This window comes from Mesocricetus auratus, unplaced genomic scaffold (assembly GCF_017639785.1).
Source record: "Mesocricetus auratus isolate SY011 unplaced genomic scaffold, BCM_Maur_2.0 Super-Scaffold_6730, whole genome shotgun sequence".
NCBI classification, from domain to species: domain Eukaryota; kingdom Metazoa; phylum Chordata; class Mammalia; order Rodentia; family Cricetidae; genus Mesocricetus; species Mesocricetus auratus.
In genome coordinates, this window is record NW_024429184.1 from 65,883,209 (window position 1) to 65,903,127 (window position 19,919).

The 19,919-nt window shown below is 41.2% G+C and overlaps 2 protein-coding genes across 3 annotated transcripts in view; both read left to right on the plus strand.

The window, feature by feature from the left end:
* Window positions 1-10,695, plus strand: part of Ppp1r42 (protein phosphatase 1 regulatory subunit 42) — a 40,298-nt gene extending 29,603 nt beyond the window's left edge. Inside the window, exons 8-9 of one of the 2 annotated variants that reach the window (XR_005875643.1) lie at window positions 1,913-2,025; window positions 10,389-10,423. Coding sequence is in view for 1 of the 2 variants with exons in the window: in XM_005066750.4 (XP_005066807.1) it covers window positions 1,866-2,025; window positions 10,389-10,500 (272 nt within the window). In the remaining variant the exon portion in view is untranslated. Of the gene's footprint in view, window positions 1-1,865; window positions 2,026-10,388 lie in introns of both variants that reach the window. The other variant, XM_005066750.4, reaches the window with a different exon arrangement.
* A 1,056-nt stretch (window positions 10,696-11,751) lies between these two features.
* Window positions 11,752-19,009, plus strand: Tcf24 (transcription factor 24). Its single transcript, XM_005066749.4, has 2 exons — window positions 11,752-12,163; window positions 15,963-19,009. The coding sequence occupies exons 1-2, from the start codon at window positions 11,780-11,782 to the stop codon at window positions 16,074-16,076; spliced, it is 498 nt and encodes a 165-aa protein (XP_005066806.1). The 5' UTR covers window positions 11,752-11,779; the 3' UTR covers window positions 16,077-19,009.
* Window positions 19,010-19,919: the final 910 nt, after the last annotated feature.

Sequence of the window (19,919 nt, forward strand, 5' to 3'; positions counted from 1 at the left end):
CACATTACAAAGTGCAGTAATGAAAACAGTATGGGACTAGTGGAAGACAAACCGAGAGCAGTGGGCAGCACAGATCCCACAAACGAAGCCGCAAATGCACAGAGCTGATTCTGATAAATGTGGCAAAAATACACAATGAAAATTCGGGCAGTAGCTTCTTCAACAGGCTTGGGAACATTACATAGCCACATTCAAAAGGAAGGAATCTGTACCCTCATACTCAAAATCAATTTAAAGTGGACTAAAAATGTAAAGACAGAAAACTATTAAACTCCTGGAAGGAAACATAGTGGTTACGTAAGCTCCATGGAATTAATCTTGACAATGACTCCATGGTTGTAACACTGAGGACACAGACATGGTAATTACAGCACTTGGAAGAGTACCAGAAGTTCAGGACCAGCCTAGGGCTGCATGAAACCTTGTCTCAAACGAAACAAAAGCAGCAGATGTCAGTGATGATGGAGGACGTGTGGGTGACTTCGAATAAAGAGGAATGTATTTTAGCTCATAATGTCAGAGGGTTGTTTGAGCCCATGGTCGCCCCACCCGTGTGCTCGGCAAAGCACTGTGTCAGCAGAGCATTTCACGAAGGCAATGCTTCACTTCTTGGTAGACAGGAAGCAGAGAAAAGGAAACAGAGAAAGGAGCCAGGACAAGTAAGAGCCACTAAAGACATGTCCCCAAGACCCACTTCCTTCAGTGAAACCTTGCTTCCTACTTTTTAACCCGCTCCCCAAATGCTACCAGATTACAGAGGATTATCCAGAGGCCTCAGCATCTAGTCGTCCCTGTACGCATGTCACAGATGTGTGACCCTCCAGTCCCCTACCATTTCTGTTTTAATGTTTGGTGTGTGCGTGCACATGTGTGCGGGTGCCCACAGAGGCCAGAAGAGTGTAGGTCCCTGGCAGCTGGAGTGTAGGTCACAGGCATTTGTGAGCTGCCCAGTGTAGATCCTGGGATTCAAACTCTAGTCTTCATTATCAAGGAGCAAGCATTCTTACCCACTAAGACATCTCCCTGTCACCCCTGCCCACCAAACAATCAAAGTCAGCCATCAAAAAGAGATGCAATCTTCATACATCCTCATTTCCTTACATGTTTTAATAAATTATATATTTGGAAGTCTTCTAAATGTGTAGCTCTATACTAGAAATTAAAGTAAAATTACATAGATCATTGTTCCTGACTTCAAGAATCTTACAATTAAAAAATAATCTTAAATATAGCCATGTAAATCAAAGTTGGAAATATAATCAAATACTTCAATAAGATCCAAAATGATTGAACTTTTAAAAAGTATTTGCTTTCATAACACATGGAAGATTAATATATTGATTTAATAAAGATTTTTAGAGGCAGTTCAGGATGAGACCCTGAGTTTAATCTCTTAACACTAAGGAAAATGGTTACCCATGTTGGATATTGGGCTATTGAAGGCAGTTGGGATTAAAGGTAAACAAGGCAGTACCAACTAGAAGGGACATCATGCTGGAAACTATACATGATATGGAATGATAATTGCTCAAGTAAAGGTATGAACAAATTCCAACAACACAATTGATCCATGCCCTAGAGGTTGGTTTGAAAATAAATTTAGAAAAGCAAAATGTAAGTCAGCTAATGTTTATATTAATGCTAGCTTGTCATTTTCTTTTTAAGAATTAACTATGAATTTTCTTGTATCAAAGTCAGTGATGTTTTATTTTGGATATTAATTTTATTATTGATTTTTATTATGGGTTTATTTGTCTTTGTTTAATTCCATTCTATAACATATAATTTAAGATTCTAAAAATGTCCTTTGATAATCTAGTAATTAGTTTCAAAGCAGGATACTTTTAATTCTTTGTATACTACAGGTAACTTTGAAACAATCCGTCACATAGTTCCTGTTTGTTACCCACAGGTGGGTAAGCCAAAAGTAGTCTTTTTTTCTGATGCAAAGAGATACTTTACAAATGGAAATCCATCTTCAGAATGTTCCCAAGAAGATAAAACTCAAATTTCTGAAGTCGTGGGGTAGGTTCTTTCAACTGTTTGCATGGGTTTTGTCTTTTAAGGGAATGGGGTACCCTTAGTGTTAACACATGCAGAGGGGTCCTCCTAGACATCTGTTCTCAGTCACAACCTCAGTGTTGGTCATCACACAGTCATCAAACTGCGGAGGTGGGGATGGCTCTGGAGAAGTTGTGAGTTTGATTTGATGCACTCAGTGAAGTAAAGGTAGGGGCAGGAAAGTCCCTGAAGATGTGGATAAAGATGTCTCCAGTGGATGAGGGTCGGCAGAACAGAGAGGTTGTGACAGATGGCTCCAAGTCACAAGCTCTGAGCCTCCTCTCTCTGAAGACGTTAGAAGTTGCACTTGCTCCTAAAGGGTTTATGAAAAAAAAAGTTGATTCTCCATTCTAAGCTTTGATTCTATACTGTTTAGGTCTATATAAATCTGCTATGGTCCTCCTAACGAGGACAGTTGTTTTGGTTTTTAAAAAATGACATTGTTTTTATACAAAGTTACACCATTCCAGGAAATAACCTAATTTGTTCTAAGATATACACTTCCCATACATTAAGTAGCGCAACATAAAAATTCAAACAAGAAGCAAGGTACAATAAGACTTGACTATAATCCCAGAACTCCAGAGGCTGAAGCAGGATGACTAGGTGTTCGAGGTGGTTGTTTTTTGTTTGTTTTTCTTTACTCTTTAGGGCTCTCAGCTCCCAAATCAATACACTGAGGCTTATTCTTAGTTCTGAATGCCCGTTCTTAGCTTGGATTTTTTTCTAGCCATATTTTCTAAATTTAAATTATCCCAATTACCTTTTGCCTCGGCCTTTTCCTTTTCTTACTTCTGTGTAACTTACTTTCTTCACTCTTACTCCGTGGCTGACTGGGTGGCTGGGTGACGGGGTGGCTGTCCCTAGCCGCCTCCTCTCCTTGTTTTCTTGCTCCTTTATGTCTCCGATTTCTCCTCCTATTTACTCTCTGCCTTCTAGCCCCGCCTATCCTTGCTCCTACCTCACTATTGGCCAGTCAGCGCTTCACTAGACCACCAGGTGCTTTAGACAGGCAAAGAATCACAGCTTCACAGTTAAACAGATTCAACATAAGCAAAAGCAACGCGTCTTCACATCGTTAAACAAATGCTCCACAGCAAAAACAAAAGTAACACACCTTAAAATAATACTCTACAATAGATTGTTATCAGTTACACAACTTCAAGGCCAGGCTGAGCTAAAAGTGATCCTGTCTTAAAAAAAAAAAAACTCTTTAGGCAATCCTGATCTCAAATATTTTGCAAGCCAGGTGGAGGAGCCAGATCTGTCACAATTGCTGTATATGTTGGCAGTGGTGTGGACAATGTTAGCCATATAGATGCTAACACATTTTATTTCAACTTTTTCCTATTTATTCTCAGTCCCCCCCCCCCCATTTGTTCACTCTCTCTCCTCTCCCAAGCAGTACTAGGATCGAACCTAGGGCCTCAGTCATGCAACAAGAGCATTTCTACCACTGAGCTACAGCCCAGTCCTTCCTTTGCATTTATAACCAACCCAATGATGGCTCTGCTGGTCCTGCATTCATACAGTAGTCTTCATCAACACTATAATGAAGGCAATACATATTTCACTGAGAAAGTAATCAGAGCCAATGGGCGTGCTGTGGAATTGTATTCCTCTTTCCAGAACTGCCTGCTGAAGGGCAGATGGGTCTGCCATGGGATTCTCCTTTTATGGTCTTGTCCGTTATTGGTGACTTGACAGTCTCTGCTGTGGTGCAGACTTAGGTGTGGGTCTGTAAATCTGAAAATGGTTCATGGAGAGAGAAGAGAAACACTGCCAAAGCAGTCCTAGTTTTGCCTCTTTTTCATTTACCTGGGAGCTGTGCGAGAGCATGTTTGTTCCTCAAGCATGACCTCCAAAACCAGCATTCCCACAGCACCCTTTAGTCTCTTAAAGACAGACAACACCTGTGTAAACTCCACAGCTCAGTTTTGAGATTCTGTTTCCTTGCCGAAAGCTTCTGTAAGAACTGTTGGTTGTAACAGGTCTTTTTTCTGTCCCTCCAGTCAGCTCCCAAATAATGACACAGAGACGTCTTATTAATTATGAAAGCCCTGCCTTAGCTTAGTTTTGTTCCTAACTAGTTCTTATATCTTAAAGTAACCCATTTTATTCATTTATTTTTGGGTTTTCAAGATACATATTTTTTTCTAATTTTTTATTAAATTTTTTTATTTGAGACCCTTTTTTTTTCTTTTTTCTTTTTGGTTTTTCCAGACAGGGTTTCTCTGTGTAGCTTTGGAGTCTGTCCTGGCACTTGCTCTGTAGACCAGGTTGGCCTCAAACTGACAGAGATCCGCCTGCCTCTGCCTCCCGAATGCTGGGATTAAAGACGTTCATGCACCACCAATGCCCATCCACGCCCATATTTTTATGTTCAATTGTATGACTTGATATCTCATCTCTCTATACTGCCCATCCTGCTTTTTCCACACTGGTAGGCAACTCTTTTGCACCTTGACTCATCTCCTGCTTGGGAATCCCACATATATCTCCTGCCTGGCTATTGGCCATTCAGCTCTTCGTTAATCCAATCACAGCAATATATCTTCTCACAGTGTACAAATATTCCACAACCGTTGGTATGTCACAAGGTGGATTAGACAATAAACCAGGATAATATACACAGCCTCAAGACACAAAATTGGTGAACTTTATACATTACCACATAGTAACTGGATCCGTAGTGAGCTGTGGTACACACATGTTCTGCATCCATGTGCAAAGTCCAATTCATTAGGAGCACACTAACGAAGCAGCGAATGATCACTCCCCTCTCGTTAACCTGACTAGGACCTCATAGCTAACAGTGTTTTTTAAAGTGAAAACTCCCTCTTTGCTGCAAAGATCAACTGCCCTAAGCAGCAGCAGAGGACGGGCCCTTTGATGAGCTCCTGCCACTGTGGGAAATGGAGCATGTTTGATTGAGTTTTCATTTTTATCCTGTGGGGGAAAATGTTATGCAAATGTTCCCTTTTAAATGTTTATTTTCTCCTCAGGTAACCTTTTCCCTGAAAGCATACCAAATTGTAGACAGAAGTTCTTGCCCTGTCTGGTCCCTCAGCCTTTAGTCCCAAGTAAACACACAGAGGCTTATATTAATTATAAACTGTTTGGCCTATGACTCAGGCTTATTACTAACAAACTCTTACAACTTAAATTAACCCTGAATTCTTATCTATGTTTGACCATGTAGCTTGGTACATTTTCTCAGTAAGATATTCTCATCTTGCCTCCTCTGGGTCTGGCTGGTGACTCTGGCTCTGCCTTCCTCTTCCCAGAATTCTCCTCGTCTGGTAGCTCTGCCTATACTTTCTGCCTGGCTACTGGCCAGTCAGCATTTTATTAAACCAATATGAGTGACCAATCTTTACAGTAAACAAGAACATTTGGTGACTCCAAAGATTTTAGTCTGACTAGATGGTGATATTAGTTATGTCTCTCTTTAATAGAAGTGGCAAAATACGCCGGGCAGTGGTGGCGCACGCCTTTAATCCCAGCACTCGGGAGGCAGAGGCAGGCGGATCTCTGTGAGTTCGAGGCCAGCCTGGTCTACAGAGCGAGTTACAGGACAGCCTCCAAAGCCACAGAGAAACCCTGTCTCGAAAAACCAAAAAAAAAAAAAAAAAAAAAAAGTGGCAAAATATATCATGAAACTTCCCCAAGTGCTTCACAGAAGTTTTTTGTTGTTGTTGTTGTTTTGTTTTTTATATGTTCCTGTGCTCAAATTTTAGTAATTTGGAGAGGGAACCTTTTTATTTGTTCACATGAACTAGTTCCCACTTTTGTTTCTGAATCATGATTCATGTGTGGAATTTCCGCTTTTAATTGAGATATACCACACATATAAGGCAGAAGGCAAACATATGTCTCAGCACTCTCATCTGTGAATGCAGCCATGAAAACTTTACTAAGTTAATGTCAAAAACCCCTAAAAGAGAGTGGGACTCAAGGTGGAAGACCGGTAAAGCACTAACAACAAAGTGTTATAATTTGACCTGAGGGGCCAGAGAGATGGCTCAGCGGTTAAGAGGATTGTCTCCTTCCACAGGACCCAGGTTCAATTCCCAGCATCCACATAGCTGCTTACAACTGTCTGAGACTCCGGTTCCAGGGTATCTGACACCTTTGCACAGACGTACATGTAGGCAAAACACCAATGCACATAAAATAAAAATAAAAAAAAATCATTACAAAGAAAATAAGAGAAAGAAAGCAAAAACGAATTTTTTCTGAAAGCATCTCCCATTGGATGGGGGGTTTGGGAAGAGGATGAGGTGGGGTGGGAGAAGGGGAGGGAGGGGGAACTGGAGTTAGTCTGTAAAATTTAAAAAAATTAAATAAAATATCTTCCCCCAAAATAATAATTTGACCTAGAGTGTTGGTTCAGTGGTAGAGCATATTTGCCTAATAGGATGTGTTTACCCAGTGTGAGCACACACACACACACACACACACACACACACATCAAACCCATCTGAATACAAACACAAACATTAGATTTTTAGTTTCTAAGAAAATCTGTTAAAGCAACCCTTTCCCTTAACTATTTTAAAGGTGAGAATGGGCTGGCATCCATAATATACTTTTACAGACTATTTTAACGTGCAAGGTGAGGAGCCTGCAGAGAGGTAGGAAACAGTATGCTTTCCAAAAGCAACAAACTGACGCACGCTCCTTGAGGGCTCTGCACATTGCAAGTTGTGCCCGTATGCAAAATGGAGCGCTGCAAAGCAACATCTGTCTGAAGACAGGGGAATGTTTTCCCCGTCTCCTATAAATGCATGTAGTCTACACGTGTATATTTACACAAGCCTGCTTTCCCTGCAGGGAGAAAAAAGTCAGACTTATTGACGTTGTTTGTGACCCTCAAACTGAACTTGATACTATCAAAGTACACTTTAATTAAAGATTGGCTCTAACCTATTTTTTATTTAAAGGCTGATTGTGAACAAATGCTTTCCTTGTTCAATTAAAAACAATGTATGGTATTAAGTAAGCAAGAGCAGTACATATTATTGCTTTCCTCTGTAGTTGTCACCATAAGTAATTCTGACAGATGTTTCCTCCCTTTTCAAATATGCTAGGGAGTGCTTGAACCTTAGTGATTTAAAAATAGACATTAAATCCATGTATGCTGTTCCTAAGATCCACCCAGAGCACTGTAGGACACTATACTGTGAAGAAGGCAATCAGTTACTTAACTATCTCTCCAGTGCAAGCAATGCTGATAACCACAGACCCATGTATTTTGCTAATGTAAAAATACCTTTTCAGACGGGTTAGGCTATGCTGGGTTTCAGACATCTTTAAGGAACATGAAACCCTGGAACTCGTAATTCTCAGGAATATCCATGCCCCTCTGTTTTGGTTAACTATTTATGAAATCCCTAGCTAAGGTTATTTGCTAAACTGTGGGAAAAAGTGTCTTTGAATTAACAGTGAATTTCAATGGTTAAAATACCTGGCTTTCATGACTGGTAAGGGTATGTTTAAACAGTTGTAATAACAGATCTCTGTGCTTCAAAAAGAATTTTAAGAACTGTGATAATATTTTTAGTCCTAAAATTCTAGGATGCTTTTACATAGAAGCACTTGCAAAGTCAAAATGCCCTTAGTTTTGCTTTGCTACTCTTTCCTAAAGTATATTTAATTTCATGTACCAAATAAACATTGTGTGTATCAATGTAGATAAAATGTTAACATTTTGATCTGCAGTTCTCCAAGAATTCTCTTGAGAGTAGGATACCCCACCCAAGAGCAATGACGGGAAGCATCATAAAGATTTTCCATTCTAAAAGACTAAGCAAGTGTTTGGAAAGTCTGCCTTCGGTGCTGTCAATAGCTTACTCTATAAACTAGTTATATAAGCCTAATTTAGCATAACTCTTACTTTCCATTCTAAAAGGTTTATATTTTGAAAGGTAAGTCTTTATTACACAAACAATTTTAAATACTAGAACTCTTAATAAAAGAATATTCTGACTTAATCAGTCAAGCTCTGATCGACTCTGCTAAGTATAGTCCCAGGTCCAGGAAGGCAAGCAGGTGAGGAAGTGACTGGGGTGAATGGACAGTCTCATCCCTGTGCGGCTGGAGGCACCTGCAGCCATTCGGGTTGAGAGCAGTGTATGTGGACTTGTGACATGAGAGTGTCTGGCATGAAAGGACTCTAGGTTGTAAAAATCATTTGATTTAAGTAAACATTGACTCAGTCTTTGTCTTTAACAATAATACATTAGAACCATGGAGAGATGGCTCGCTCAGTCAGTAAAGTGCATATTGCACAAACTAGAGGACCTGAGTTCAGATCTCCAGCACCCCCTAAAGTCCAGCACCGCAGCACAGGCCTGCAGACAGCACTATTGCACTATTGGGGATGGGTGGAGCCTGGATGCTCACTGGTTAGCCAGCCCAGCCGAACTGGTGAGGATCAAACACCAGCATATACCTGTTAACATGTGCAAACACACACACCCTGCCTCATACACACAAAGAAGACCAGCATATTAGAATGGATAAGAAATAAAAATAAGTCTCTAAATACTGATCAGAGATGGAGCTGCTAGAACCCATGCACTAAAAATGGGAATGCAGAATCAGGCGGCCCTTAGCACAATAATTTGATATATTGTAAAGTTAAATATATAGTTCAAGAAATTTTCCTAAGTTAAATGAAAATCTATACTCAAGAGAAACTCTACCTGGGTGTTTAGAATGGTCTATTTTAAATCATTAAATGTTTAAGACAATCAAATATATCTCAAGTGGGATATGAATAAATAATCTGTAATACATATGTGTATGTATATATGTGCATACACACACACATTAAGAATGCTACTCAGCAATGGGAGAAAATGAACCATCGATATACTCAACATGAATGAGTCTCAAAAACCTTGTTACGTGAAAGAACTGAGACTCTAAAAGAAACCTACTATGTGCTTCTATTTGTGCGATATTCTGGCAAAGGGGAATCCATGGTGACAGAAAACGGATCAGGACTTGCCAGGAACTCGGGGTGGGAGAAAGGGATGACCATGAAAAGGGAATTGTTGCAGATGATGGAGGTGTCTGTGTCCTTATCCTGATGGAAGCCATAGTACTGTATACATTTCCCAAACTTGCTAAACTATATACTCAAATGATAAATTTAACTGTAAAAAGTTATCTATTTATTTTGAGCTCTCTGTATAGCTCTGGATGTCCTGGGACTTGAAATGTAGATCAGGCTGGTCTCAGACTCACAGATCTGCCTGCCTGCCTCCTGGGTGCTGGGATTAAACCACTGTACCAGGCTAAAAGTTATTCTTTATTTTAAACAATGAGGGAAATAGTTGAAACCAGTTTATGGTTTAATATATACAAAATATATGTATAATATAAAATTTTTAAATATTTTATTCTCTGCTATGTGATATTTGCTTTTTAGCTTTTATTATAAAGACAATCCTATCATTACAATGTAACATATTTAAAAGATTTACACCACACTCAATGAATAAAATCTATGGCATTCTAAAATCATACTTTTGGAAAACTAGATAACTAAGAACTTCAAAGAGAGATACACTATGAACATATATTTGGTCTGCTAATAAGGTGTCAATCAATCTAAAATATGTATCTTAATAGACACAAAAACTTTTGCAAAATGCAAACACTCAATAGTACTGTAAAGATCATAAATGTTAGGGACAATCTACTCTGCTTGACCCCACCTTAGCCATTTACTAGATGTGCTACACTGGACACGTTGCCCAATCCCGGAGAACCCTACCTCCCACCTGTAAAATGTAAAACCCTCGGTTTTTGTAAAGGCGAAATGAGAAAATACCCACTAAGTAATCAGCACATGAAAAGCGCCATATGGCACTTTTTACTTATTAGTTACATAATAATAGAGTTTTAGGATTACCTATATTTAAAGTCACTGAAAATACTAGTCTCAGCAATTTGGACTTAGAATCAGTCTGTCTACAGTAGCAAATAGGGAACAAAAAGAGAGGCTGGGCGGTCTGATCTGTGAACACCAGTCCCTGCTGTCCAGGGTGCACACCAGGCTGGATTGAAACCTTTGAGATTGGGGCAAAAGTTAAAGACTCCAGCACCCCTGCGTGGTCTGACCTCCTCATTTCCGTGTACCTCCCAAAGCAGGAAATGTTTTGTTTCTCTTTGTTTAAAAGCCCGACTAGCTTTGTGACTTTACCACAGTTAGTGTGTCCTGGGTTCTATGTCTGCCTTTATTTATTTGTTTATTTATTTTTGCATATCAAGTTAATTAAATGCTGGCATGTTGTTTTTGTTTGTAAATACAGGAATCTGTCTTTGAAGGAATCTGAAAGCTTGCTAACAAAAAATAATATCCATGAACCTCACCTTCTCCAAAACTCAAAAGTAAAGGAAAATTTGTATGAGGAAAAGGAATAAATTCAGCCTTGCTTGATTTGATTTCTTCATAGAGCTAAGCAACGGCGTGTTATGATGGTTTGTAGGCTTCGATTATCTCGGCGTGTAAGTTCTTGTTTGATTTGTTTCTTTTAGAATCTGAGACTTTACTTTCGTGTGTGAATTCCGGGATCTGTTTACTATTAGTTGTTGAATAAAATTTACCAGGAAATAAAATGTGGTTTCTTATTTATTGCATACGAGTCCTTGAATTTATGGAATCTGGGCGTGCTTTCTAAACCTATAGTCCATTGCAGCTAGGGATCACCCTGGTTCACTAACATTCAACATGTCTAGTTAGTTCATCGCGGTGTAAGTAGTGCTGAGCTACTATCTGTGGTTTGGTAATCCCGACGTGGAAAGTCACAAATCTGCTGGGAAATGTTCAAGAATCTGTAAGCGAGCAGTGTCCTCTGTGACAGTTCACATCTGATGCTCTGAGCCTCCGGTCTGGAGCGTGTCTGGCTGGGCTGCGGCGAGGACCGTGTCCGGGGTGGCTTCCCCGCAAAGGCCGGTGCGGGCTGCAGAGCTGGGTCCCGCAGATGCGGGGACCAGACCGGCGGGTTCTCCGGGGTGGGTCTGATCCGGTCTAAGCCTGGGCGCGCTGGTGCAAAGGCTGGGAGGGGTCGATGGGGGTCTCTAGATCGCGGTGTACCGAGGAAGGGGTTCTACTGCATAAACAGCGGGCAGGGACGCACCGGGAGGTGAAAGTCAAGCTGTATCCAGTCGCTGGGCCCCGGAGCGACATGGGGGCGGGGTCCTGAGCGGCTCGGGGGCGGGGCCAGGTGTCCGTCCCGCCCCCGAGCGGTTTGATTGATGAGTCTGTCCGCCGAGGGGGCGGCTCCGCGACGCCGTTGCCCCTCGCCTAGGGGGCTCGGGTGGGCGCCCATCTCGCCCAACGTGCCTGTGCGGGCCTCCCACTTGCTGGGTCTGGGCACCCGCATAAAAGGCGACAGCAGAGGCTGGACGCGGATGGAGTGACCTGCTCGACGCCCCTGATCGCCTCTCACTGCTCACCCGAGCGCCGCACGCACGGCGGCTGCGGGAAAGGTGAGGAGGCAAGTCCGAGGTGCGGCGGGAGCCCCGCGGCACCATCTCCCCGGGAGGGCGGGAGGGACGGCTCTGCGGGGCCCGGGGGAGCCCTGTGCGCCTTCAGCAGCCGCCCAGCACTGGGGACTCGAGGGCAAGCCCGCGGTGCCCGCTCTCACGGCCGCCCCGCTCCCTTGCAGTGCTCGCCGCGGGAACCGGAGCCGGAGCCGCTATGGAGCGCGGCGGTCCAGCCGGCAGCCCTCGCAGCACCGAGCCCGCCCCGTCCACCGCCGCCCGCGAGTCGAGCCCGGCACGAACCGGGGCCGGGCAGACGGGCTCCTGCGGGGTGGCGGCGCGCTCCGGGGGTGGCCGTCCTGCCGCCGCGAACGCCGCACGGGAGCGCAGCCGCGTGCAGACCCTGCGGCACGCCTTCCTGGAGCTGCAGCGCACACTGCCGTCGGTGCCGCCCGACACCAAGCTGTCCAAGCTGGACGTGCTGCTGCTGGCCACCACCTACATCGCCCACCTCACCCGCAGCCTGCAGGACGACACCGAGGCGCCGGGAGACCCCGGTCTGGGCGCCTTGAGAGGCGACGGCTATCTGCACCCAGTTAAGGTAGGCGACACTTCCGGGCTGGGACCCTGGGAGCCACCCTGGCCCCTATGGAGCCGATGCCACGGAGCTGGCACTCCTCCCCGTTAGGCAGAAACGCCTTTAGAGAGCCACCTGGGCCCGCGGGCGATGGTGACAAGGTCCTCAATACAAGAGGCTGCTTCTTAACAGTGTGCAACCAGGAAGCTGGGCATTTAATCCTAAATGGGCTCGAGTACTTTTGCTCTTTTAGCATGAAAAATGGTGAAGCTGTTTTTCGGTGGTAACATCTAAATTATGTTTATGCCCTTCAAGAGTCAAGTGTCTTAATTTACATAACTACATTCCTATTATCTTTCTCTTGAGCTATTCCGAAGGCTTCATAAATTAAACCGGATAGTGGAATTAATCCTTCGCCCCTACAGTAATTGTAAAAAAAGGAAGGGGGGAAAAAAACCTTGCCTAAATCAGTAAAAACAAACGAGACCATTCTGGTCCCCGTAGAGTAAAATTTCAATCACAGTTAAATATTGTGGACTACATAGCTACCAACAATGTTAGAAAAACCCCAAACGTTTCATGTAACTGTCAGATTAGATTGGCATTTGTGTTGAGTGAATTGGTCTGTATTCAAATTAACCGAGAGAAACCATCTTTACATGATTTCTTTACGTATTCGTGAAGCAGTCATGAGTGTGGTGTAAAATTAGACTTTTCACCTGTAAAGTAACTTCTGCATCACCTTTTTCTGGGTTTCTTTTGAAACCTTCCATTGATCTGTTTTTTCTCTTCAAAATGAAGAATTTCTGAATTTGCTAAATTTAAATGTTCACATTTTTGTCTCACTATTTTGAAATATTTGAACACAATTAGAATTTATTCTTAAGTATCTAAGTGTTCAAGGATTATTGAGTAACAAAAATGAGGAATTACATTTTGTTGAAACATAATAAAACACATCCTCTAATATTATTTGTACTAAAATTATGGAACACATCTTAACAAAATTCACTTAACTCAATGTGGCGATAGACTTAAAGCAGTTCAATTGTTAAATGTGAAAACATGAAATGTTATTTATATAATGAGAGAACACATTCTATCCCTGAGTTTTATAATATAATAACTCAATAGTCACTCATTACAATTAAGAATTTTGTATTACAGTAGCATTAGATGAATGCTATTCAAATATCCCACTAGTAGATACTTCTTTGACTTGATATTTGCCATATATTCCAAGAAAGCTTATTTAAACATTAAGATTAAATGTCTCCCTCACAGTTCATAAAATTTAGAATGAGGTCAAGTATTTCACCTCAGTGTCACACACAGATTTCTTGAATGAGAAATGCTAGAGACACCAGTATTACAAAGGGGCAGAGCGAACTAGCAACATTGTACCTGACTCACATGACAAATGTTTTTGTAGTCATAACTGTTTTAAGAAAAATCAATCTAATTTGTTGTCTGACTTTAAAAGACCATGATCATAATATCTAGATTTCTAAACCTAGAGATAATTATAGAGGGCCAAAGACTAGCTCATAAAAATGAAATTGATGATAGCTAACAAGGAACTGGTGTGTTTTTTAAGTCAAACATTTGATTTAATACTGTGAAGAAATCTCTGCTCTAGGACAGGGAATACAGCTGTAAGACAGACTTAATCCCTGCCCTAAATGAACACAGTAGAACTAAAAGCAAAAATATAAATTGTAGTATAGTACTATAAAGAAGAATATTACATGTATTAAGAAAAACAGTATAAACTATGAGCTGTAGAGTTTCAGAAGACAGAAATTGTGCACACTTAATTGAAATTGCCTGCCTCTATTTTATGGACACTGTTGAAATGCTTAAATATTTAGTCTATCCTTAATACAAAGGGAATAAAAATATTCTGATCATTTTTACTTTCTGGGTAAGTAAAATCTCATTATAAACTATCATAGATAGCCCTTGGTAAGTGTTGTAAAATTACTGATTCCTGTAATGCTAAGTACTACACAAATTACTAAAGACATTTTAACAAATATTCCAGTCTGCCGCTTTGAATAATCAATCCTTTTTACCAATATTAGGAGCATGTTAAAATGACTGGGGACCTTAGAGTATCGCAGATAACAGAGGAAGGTATAGTCAGGGGTGGAGCTCGTGGTTAGAGTTTGCCAGGCCCTGGGTTCTGTGTGCTAAACTAGAGTTCCGGGGTTAGAGAGATGGCTCAGGGGTTAAGAGCACGGACTGCTTTGAACCAGGTTCAAATCCCAGCACCCACATGCAACTCAACTGTGTTTGTAACTCCAAGATCTGACACTTTGACACAGATGTACCTGCAGGCAAAACACCAATACATATAAAATAATACATTCTCACACAGATGTGCCTGCAGGCACAACACCAATACATTTAAAATAAAAGTAAATAAATCAAAAAAGAAAGACCTGGACTTTTGCAGCATGGCCTAAACCCACTTTTATCCACTTGGAAAATTGGCAGTTTCAATCAGCACTAGGGGCCCAGAGGGACAATTCTCCAGGAGAATGGGAGTGTATTTCAGGCCTTTAACTCAGAGAAAAGCACAGCCGACTCTGCTAATTGCTGGGTCCCCTGAGAATCATTGTCCATAGTAATGATAAGCAAGAATTAAAAAAAACAAAAAACAAAAAGAAAAACGGTGAGGTCCTGTTGTTTGTGGTCATTTAATTAAAATAAGAACGCATTTTTAAAAGATCTTCAGTTTCAGGCTCAGTTCTGGTTAATGGCTCGATTTTTCTAACTTTAAGCAAAACTGCATAATTTCAAATATACTTTAGAATAGAGAAGAAAGTATAATGACATATGTGTGCATATGAAGATGCCATAATGATGTTTATTACTTTGTATGCAAACCTAGGAATTTATAATACATGTGATTTATAACAAGTTGAAAATAAAATGAGTATACCTCAGTAGAGAGAACACATTCAGGACTGTATTCACTAATGATGTGAAAATTTTACATATTTGTGGGATACAATGCTGTGTGTATTATATGATGTTCAATCAGAATAATCTCTCTCTGTAGACATTGCCCATTTGTGCTATAAATATTCAAAATCATTTCTTCAGGTGTATCAAAAATTAAAAAGTACATTATTGCCATCTATAGTCACTCACCCTGAGACAGAAAACCTAAACTAAAGACTATGGACTGCTTTGTGAAGTTGCCTGCTCTTGCTGCCCTAGTCCTTTCCATACTATGTTACTGTCCTTGAATGTCTGCTTTGTCTATAACTGAGCACAGCTTCTTTAAGACTAATGTTTTAAATTTAATTTAATTTTAGCTTTAACTTGGAATTAAAACATAGTGGTAGACTTTCTACATCTCAGTAATATTCATTCTCTTTAACTTCTTGCAGTTCTTGTCAAATACACATTACATTGGTTTTGTTGTGGTCTTGTTTGTTGTTGTTGGGTTTTGTTTTGTTTTGTTTTTTGAGATAGGGTTTCTCTGTATAGTCTGCTGTCCTGAAATTCACTCTGTAGACCAGGCTGGCCTCAAACTCAAAAGATCTGCCTGCCTCTGCCTCCCAAGTGCTGGGAATAAAGGTACGTGCCACCACCACCTGGCTATTTTTACAGTTATAATCAAAGCCATCTTCACTTGTATCGTTCGCTCTGCTAAGGAGTCTTCATCTTGTCCCATGGACTTTGTAATTAGAATCCTTAGACACTAAACAGTACCTCACTAACATTAATGTGTTTTAAAGTCTAGACATTACACACCTATGTTGTATGGCATAGAGACTAACTTTCAGATTCTTACTTACTCTTTTTTCAGAAGTGGCCCATGCGATCAAGACTGTACATTGGCGCCACGGGTCAATTCCTGAAGCACCCTGTCTCTGGAGAAAAGGCAAATCATAGCAACACTCCTACTGCCTCACAGCCATAGGCTGTCTCCTGGAGGGCCTGGCAGAGTGGTGGCTGCTGTTTTTAAAGACTGTGAAATAATTGTGTATTTATTATATTGGACGTAACAAACTGTTTCTGAAGTTTACATTGAAACCTGTAGTTGAATGTCAAAATGTATCTGTCTGAATAAATGTGGAATGGAATAATCAGCCCTGTATACAAATATATAGCTAATTTAGCCATTGTGTCATTGCTACATAGTAAAGAGAAACTATTAGAAGAAACGAAAGACATACAAAGGCATATAGTTATATGAACCAAAAGAATGCACACATTTCCTTCCTCATTTTCTGTAGTCTATTACAAACTTAAAAGCTGATATGAATACAGCCTTTCTAGTTTTAAGAAATAAAATATGTGATGCTGTGTGTCTATAATTCCAGCACTACAAGACACTGAGGCGGATCTCCGTGAGTTCAAGCTCAGCCTTCTCTACATAGAGTTTGAGACCAGGTTACACAGTGAGACCTTGTTTCAAAAAATAAATCAAATGTGTTTATACTAGTATTTTTGTGAAAGCCAGTGTGTGCTTTGAGTTGGCCATTTCAGTTAAGAGATATAAGATCATTATTCATCTGGGCTGTGTGTGTATATACAAAGATTGTTACAGTACTTCTGTCTGTACTTATTTTTTCCAAATAGAAAATGTATATGGAATGTGAGAAATGGTATTCTCTATGAAATACGGTGTGACTACCTTTCAAAAAGTTGGTCAGTATTAAGATCTGACTTCCAATCCAAGTTGTGGAAGGCACTAGTAATACCAGTATGAACAGGGACTCAGGTGTCCCTGGGTGTGGGATTTACCATCCTTTTCCTGACATAGCTACCCCATCTCCTTTCCCATCCTGGATAGTTAGGCGGGCTCAGATGTAGCCTTCCTGGAAGTGGCATTTTCAGCACTGCTTGGGGAGTTCTGCCAGTGATCTGTACCTTGAGAGAGACTAAGGACACAGATAGACTGAGGCTTGAGTCTGTCCCCATAGGAAGCAGCAGATTCTTCTCTCTGCACCACAGGCCCAGAAAGCACCCGACTATACCTAGGATTTCTGTGTTCAGCAAGAGACTGTCAGAAAATCAGCTACTGGCTTAGCAGGTAGAGGAGCTTGTCACCAAGCCTGACATCCTAACTTCAGTCACACTGCCCAGCCAGTGGAGAGAACAGACTCTCAATGTCCTCTGACCTCCACATGATGGCGTGCACACTGCACAATACACCAAACAAACAAATGTAATAAGATAAAACTACCCTTGTGAAAAAGTTAGCACAGCTCTGCCCTCGATGATATTGGTCTTTATTGCTTGTCATTACAAATGTTCTAAAACCTAAGAAGTGTAACTTACATTATAGATTTGAAGAACATTAATTACGTTGTTAGATATGCTAACAGCTTTTAGGAAGTTGGAAAATCTCAGAGAAGTCCTGTATGAGCCATGAGTAGTGCAACGTGTTTTGGGGAACACACTGAACCCCAAGAGTGGAATATAGCAGAGATGAACTTTGCCGACTTGTCCTCCCCATCTCTTCTTGCTTTACGATACCCGCTTCCAGCTGTGAAGATCATTCATCTCTCGAGAACCCTGTTTTAAAGTTGCTGAACTCAATTTAAGATTGGCAAGGGAAGAGACATCTTAGCAGACTTGGCTGCATTTACATAACAGTCAAAAACCTCAATTATTTCCGCCTCAGTTTTCCTGTAGCCTGCAGCAGGGAAGTTAAAGATCACGTGACAGTCAGGCCTGCTGTGCAGATGATCCAACATGTGGCCGCGCTTTTTCTTTTTGTTTGAAGTGAATAGAACCTCGTGGTTTGTTGTCTTCGTAACAGAAGTGGCTTAGATTAAACTGGATCGTTTGACCTTTCTCTTATCACCCCCCAGTTCGTATTACTCCGTCTCATCCGTGCCAGGGATCTCCCTGGTCCGCAGTAGGACTTGGCCACTCAAGCCCCAGCAGTCTTTGCAGCAGAAAATCGGTGCTGCTGGCCCACTGTGGCCGTTCTGCCTCCTGTCATGATGCCTCTTTCCCTGGGCACGCAGAGAACCCTTGCCCTGCTCGCCACCTGGTGAGGCTGGTGCTTGCTGCTTTATTGGAAGAAAGGCTGGAGAGTTGTAGGAATGCTGGCCATGCCTGCCAGAGTTCTACTAGCTAGACAAGGTCAGGCCAGAGGTGAAACTGTCAAGCTTTCTTTAAAGTTACCTTAAATAGAGCCGTAAACACCACATTTTGTAGCGGGAAATTCATCAAATGATTGTTTTTTTGCTAATTATGCCAGTCTGTTAGTTTGCCCATAATTTTTATAGAATTTAAAGGGGAGAAGATAGGATTTTGTTGAATTATTACTTTTCTAAATTGTCCTATTAAACAGAACCTTGCCTTTGATGTTGTAACTCATTTCCGTTTACCTACTTATAAATGTTTTCGTGTTCAAGAAGTGTTTTCCAAAACATTTTATCGGATTGCTAAACATACTAACAGCTTTAGGAAGATTAGAAAATCTCAGAGTTGAATATTTTCAAATTGAAGTTCAAAAGGGCAGGCTGTTTTAATTCTTGATGCAGAATAATGGGTATATTAAGATAAAATTTGAAAATTGGTCTTTTAAATTTTCACTTGTCTCTGTATGACTTGAACATGGTACATGGAGGATAGACAGTTATTCAGTGTTTGTGTCATTTCTATGATGTCCTCAACAGAGTACCTAAGACAAGGGCCAGTATCTTTGGGTCACAGTGTTACCCCATAATCTGCACAAGAAATCCTCAGTTAAATTTCTTTCACTTCGTGCAGCTTCCCACTGGAATTTCCTATTTAAAATTTCTTTATGATGATAATTTGGGGGCTGGAAAATGCCATTTTAGAAAGAAAACTAGTTTTTTTTTCTAACAAGAGAGCTAGTTTTATTGCATTTCTCTGACCATGAAAATATGTACATTTGAGTTTGTTGTGTGTGACCTACTCACTAATAAAGCTACATTAAAAAGTATATGTGTCCACTAACTTGCTCATCTCTGTGACCCACTGTCTGACAGGAGCACCTTAGGAGACAAAACATGAGCAATGGCTGTTCTTCCCGTGGACCCGGGTTCAATTCCCAGCACCCACTTGACAGCTCACAGCCGTCTGCAACTCCACGATCTGACACTCTGACACAGACATACCTGCAGGCAAAACACCAATGTACATAAAATAAAAATAAGTAAACAAACAGAGAGAGAGCATTTATTTCTTTTGGTTGGTGGTTATAGGGAATGCACGTGACTGATCTCGTCATGGCTGGAAGAGGAGGCGGTCTGTCACATCCAGGCTGTGAAGAAGAAGCAGGAAGAATGGGCTGGAGGCAGCTAGGTTATAACCTTCAGGACCCACGTCAGGGGCCATCTAAGTCCTGAATCCACAACCTCCCAAACAGCCCCTCCTGCTGAGAAAGAACCTGGTGCTCAAACACAGGGCCCGTGTGGGATAGTGCACACTTGTTTTCAAATTGCCCGAAAGGACTGAAGTAGAAAAGTCCAGTTGTGGAGCTGAGTGTCAAGGAGAGAAGGAAGGGGCTAGTCTCTTGTCCACAGTGCTTGCTAATAAAGAACGACTGTGCAGTTTTACAATGATTAAAACAAAACAAAACCTAAACATAGTAATCTGGCGCTAGTGTTAACTTCAACACTAATTTCCTTATTGGTTCATGGATACTTTTAAAAAAAAAACTTAAAAGAAATTGTAAAAGAGCCGGGTATGATGGCACACATCTTTAATCCCAGCCACTCAAAGAGACAGAGGTAGAAGAATCTAGGAGATCGATCAAGGCCAGTCTGGTCTCCATAGT

Bases quoted from the DNA above. Each gene is read 5' to 3' on its own strand.
- Tcf24 (XM_005066749.4), top strand. From the start codon at position 11,780: ATGGAGCGCGGCGGTCCAGCCGGCAGCCCTCGCAGCACCGAGCCCGCC. The intron at 12,164-15,962 runs GTAGGCGACACT...CTCTTTTTTCAG, and splicing joins GCTATCTGCACCCAGTTAAG to AAGTGGCCCATGCGATCAAG.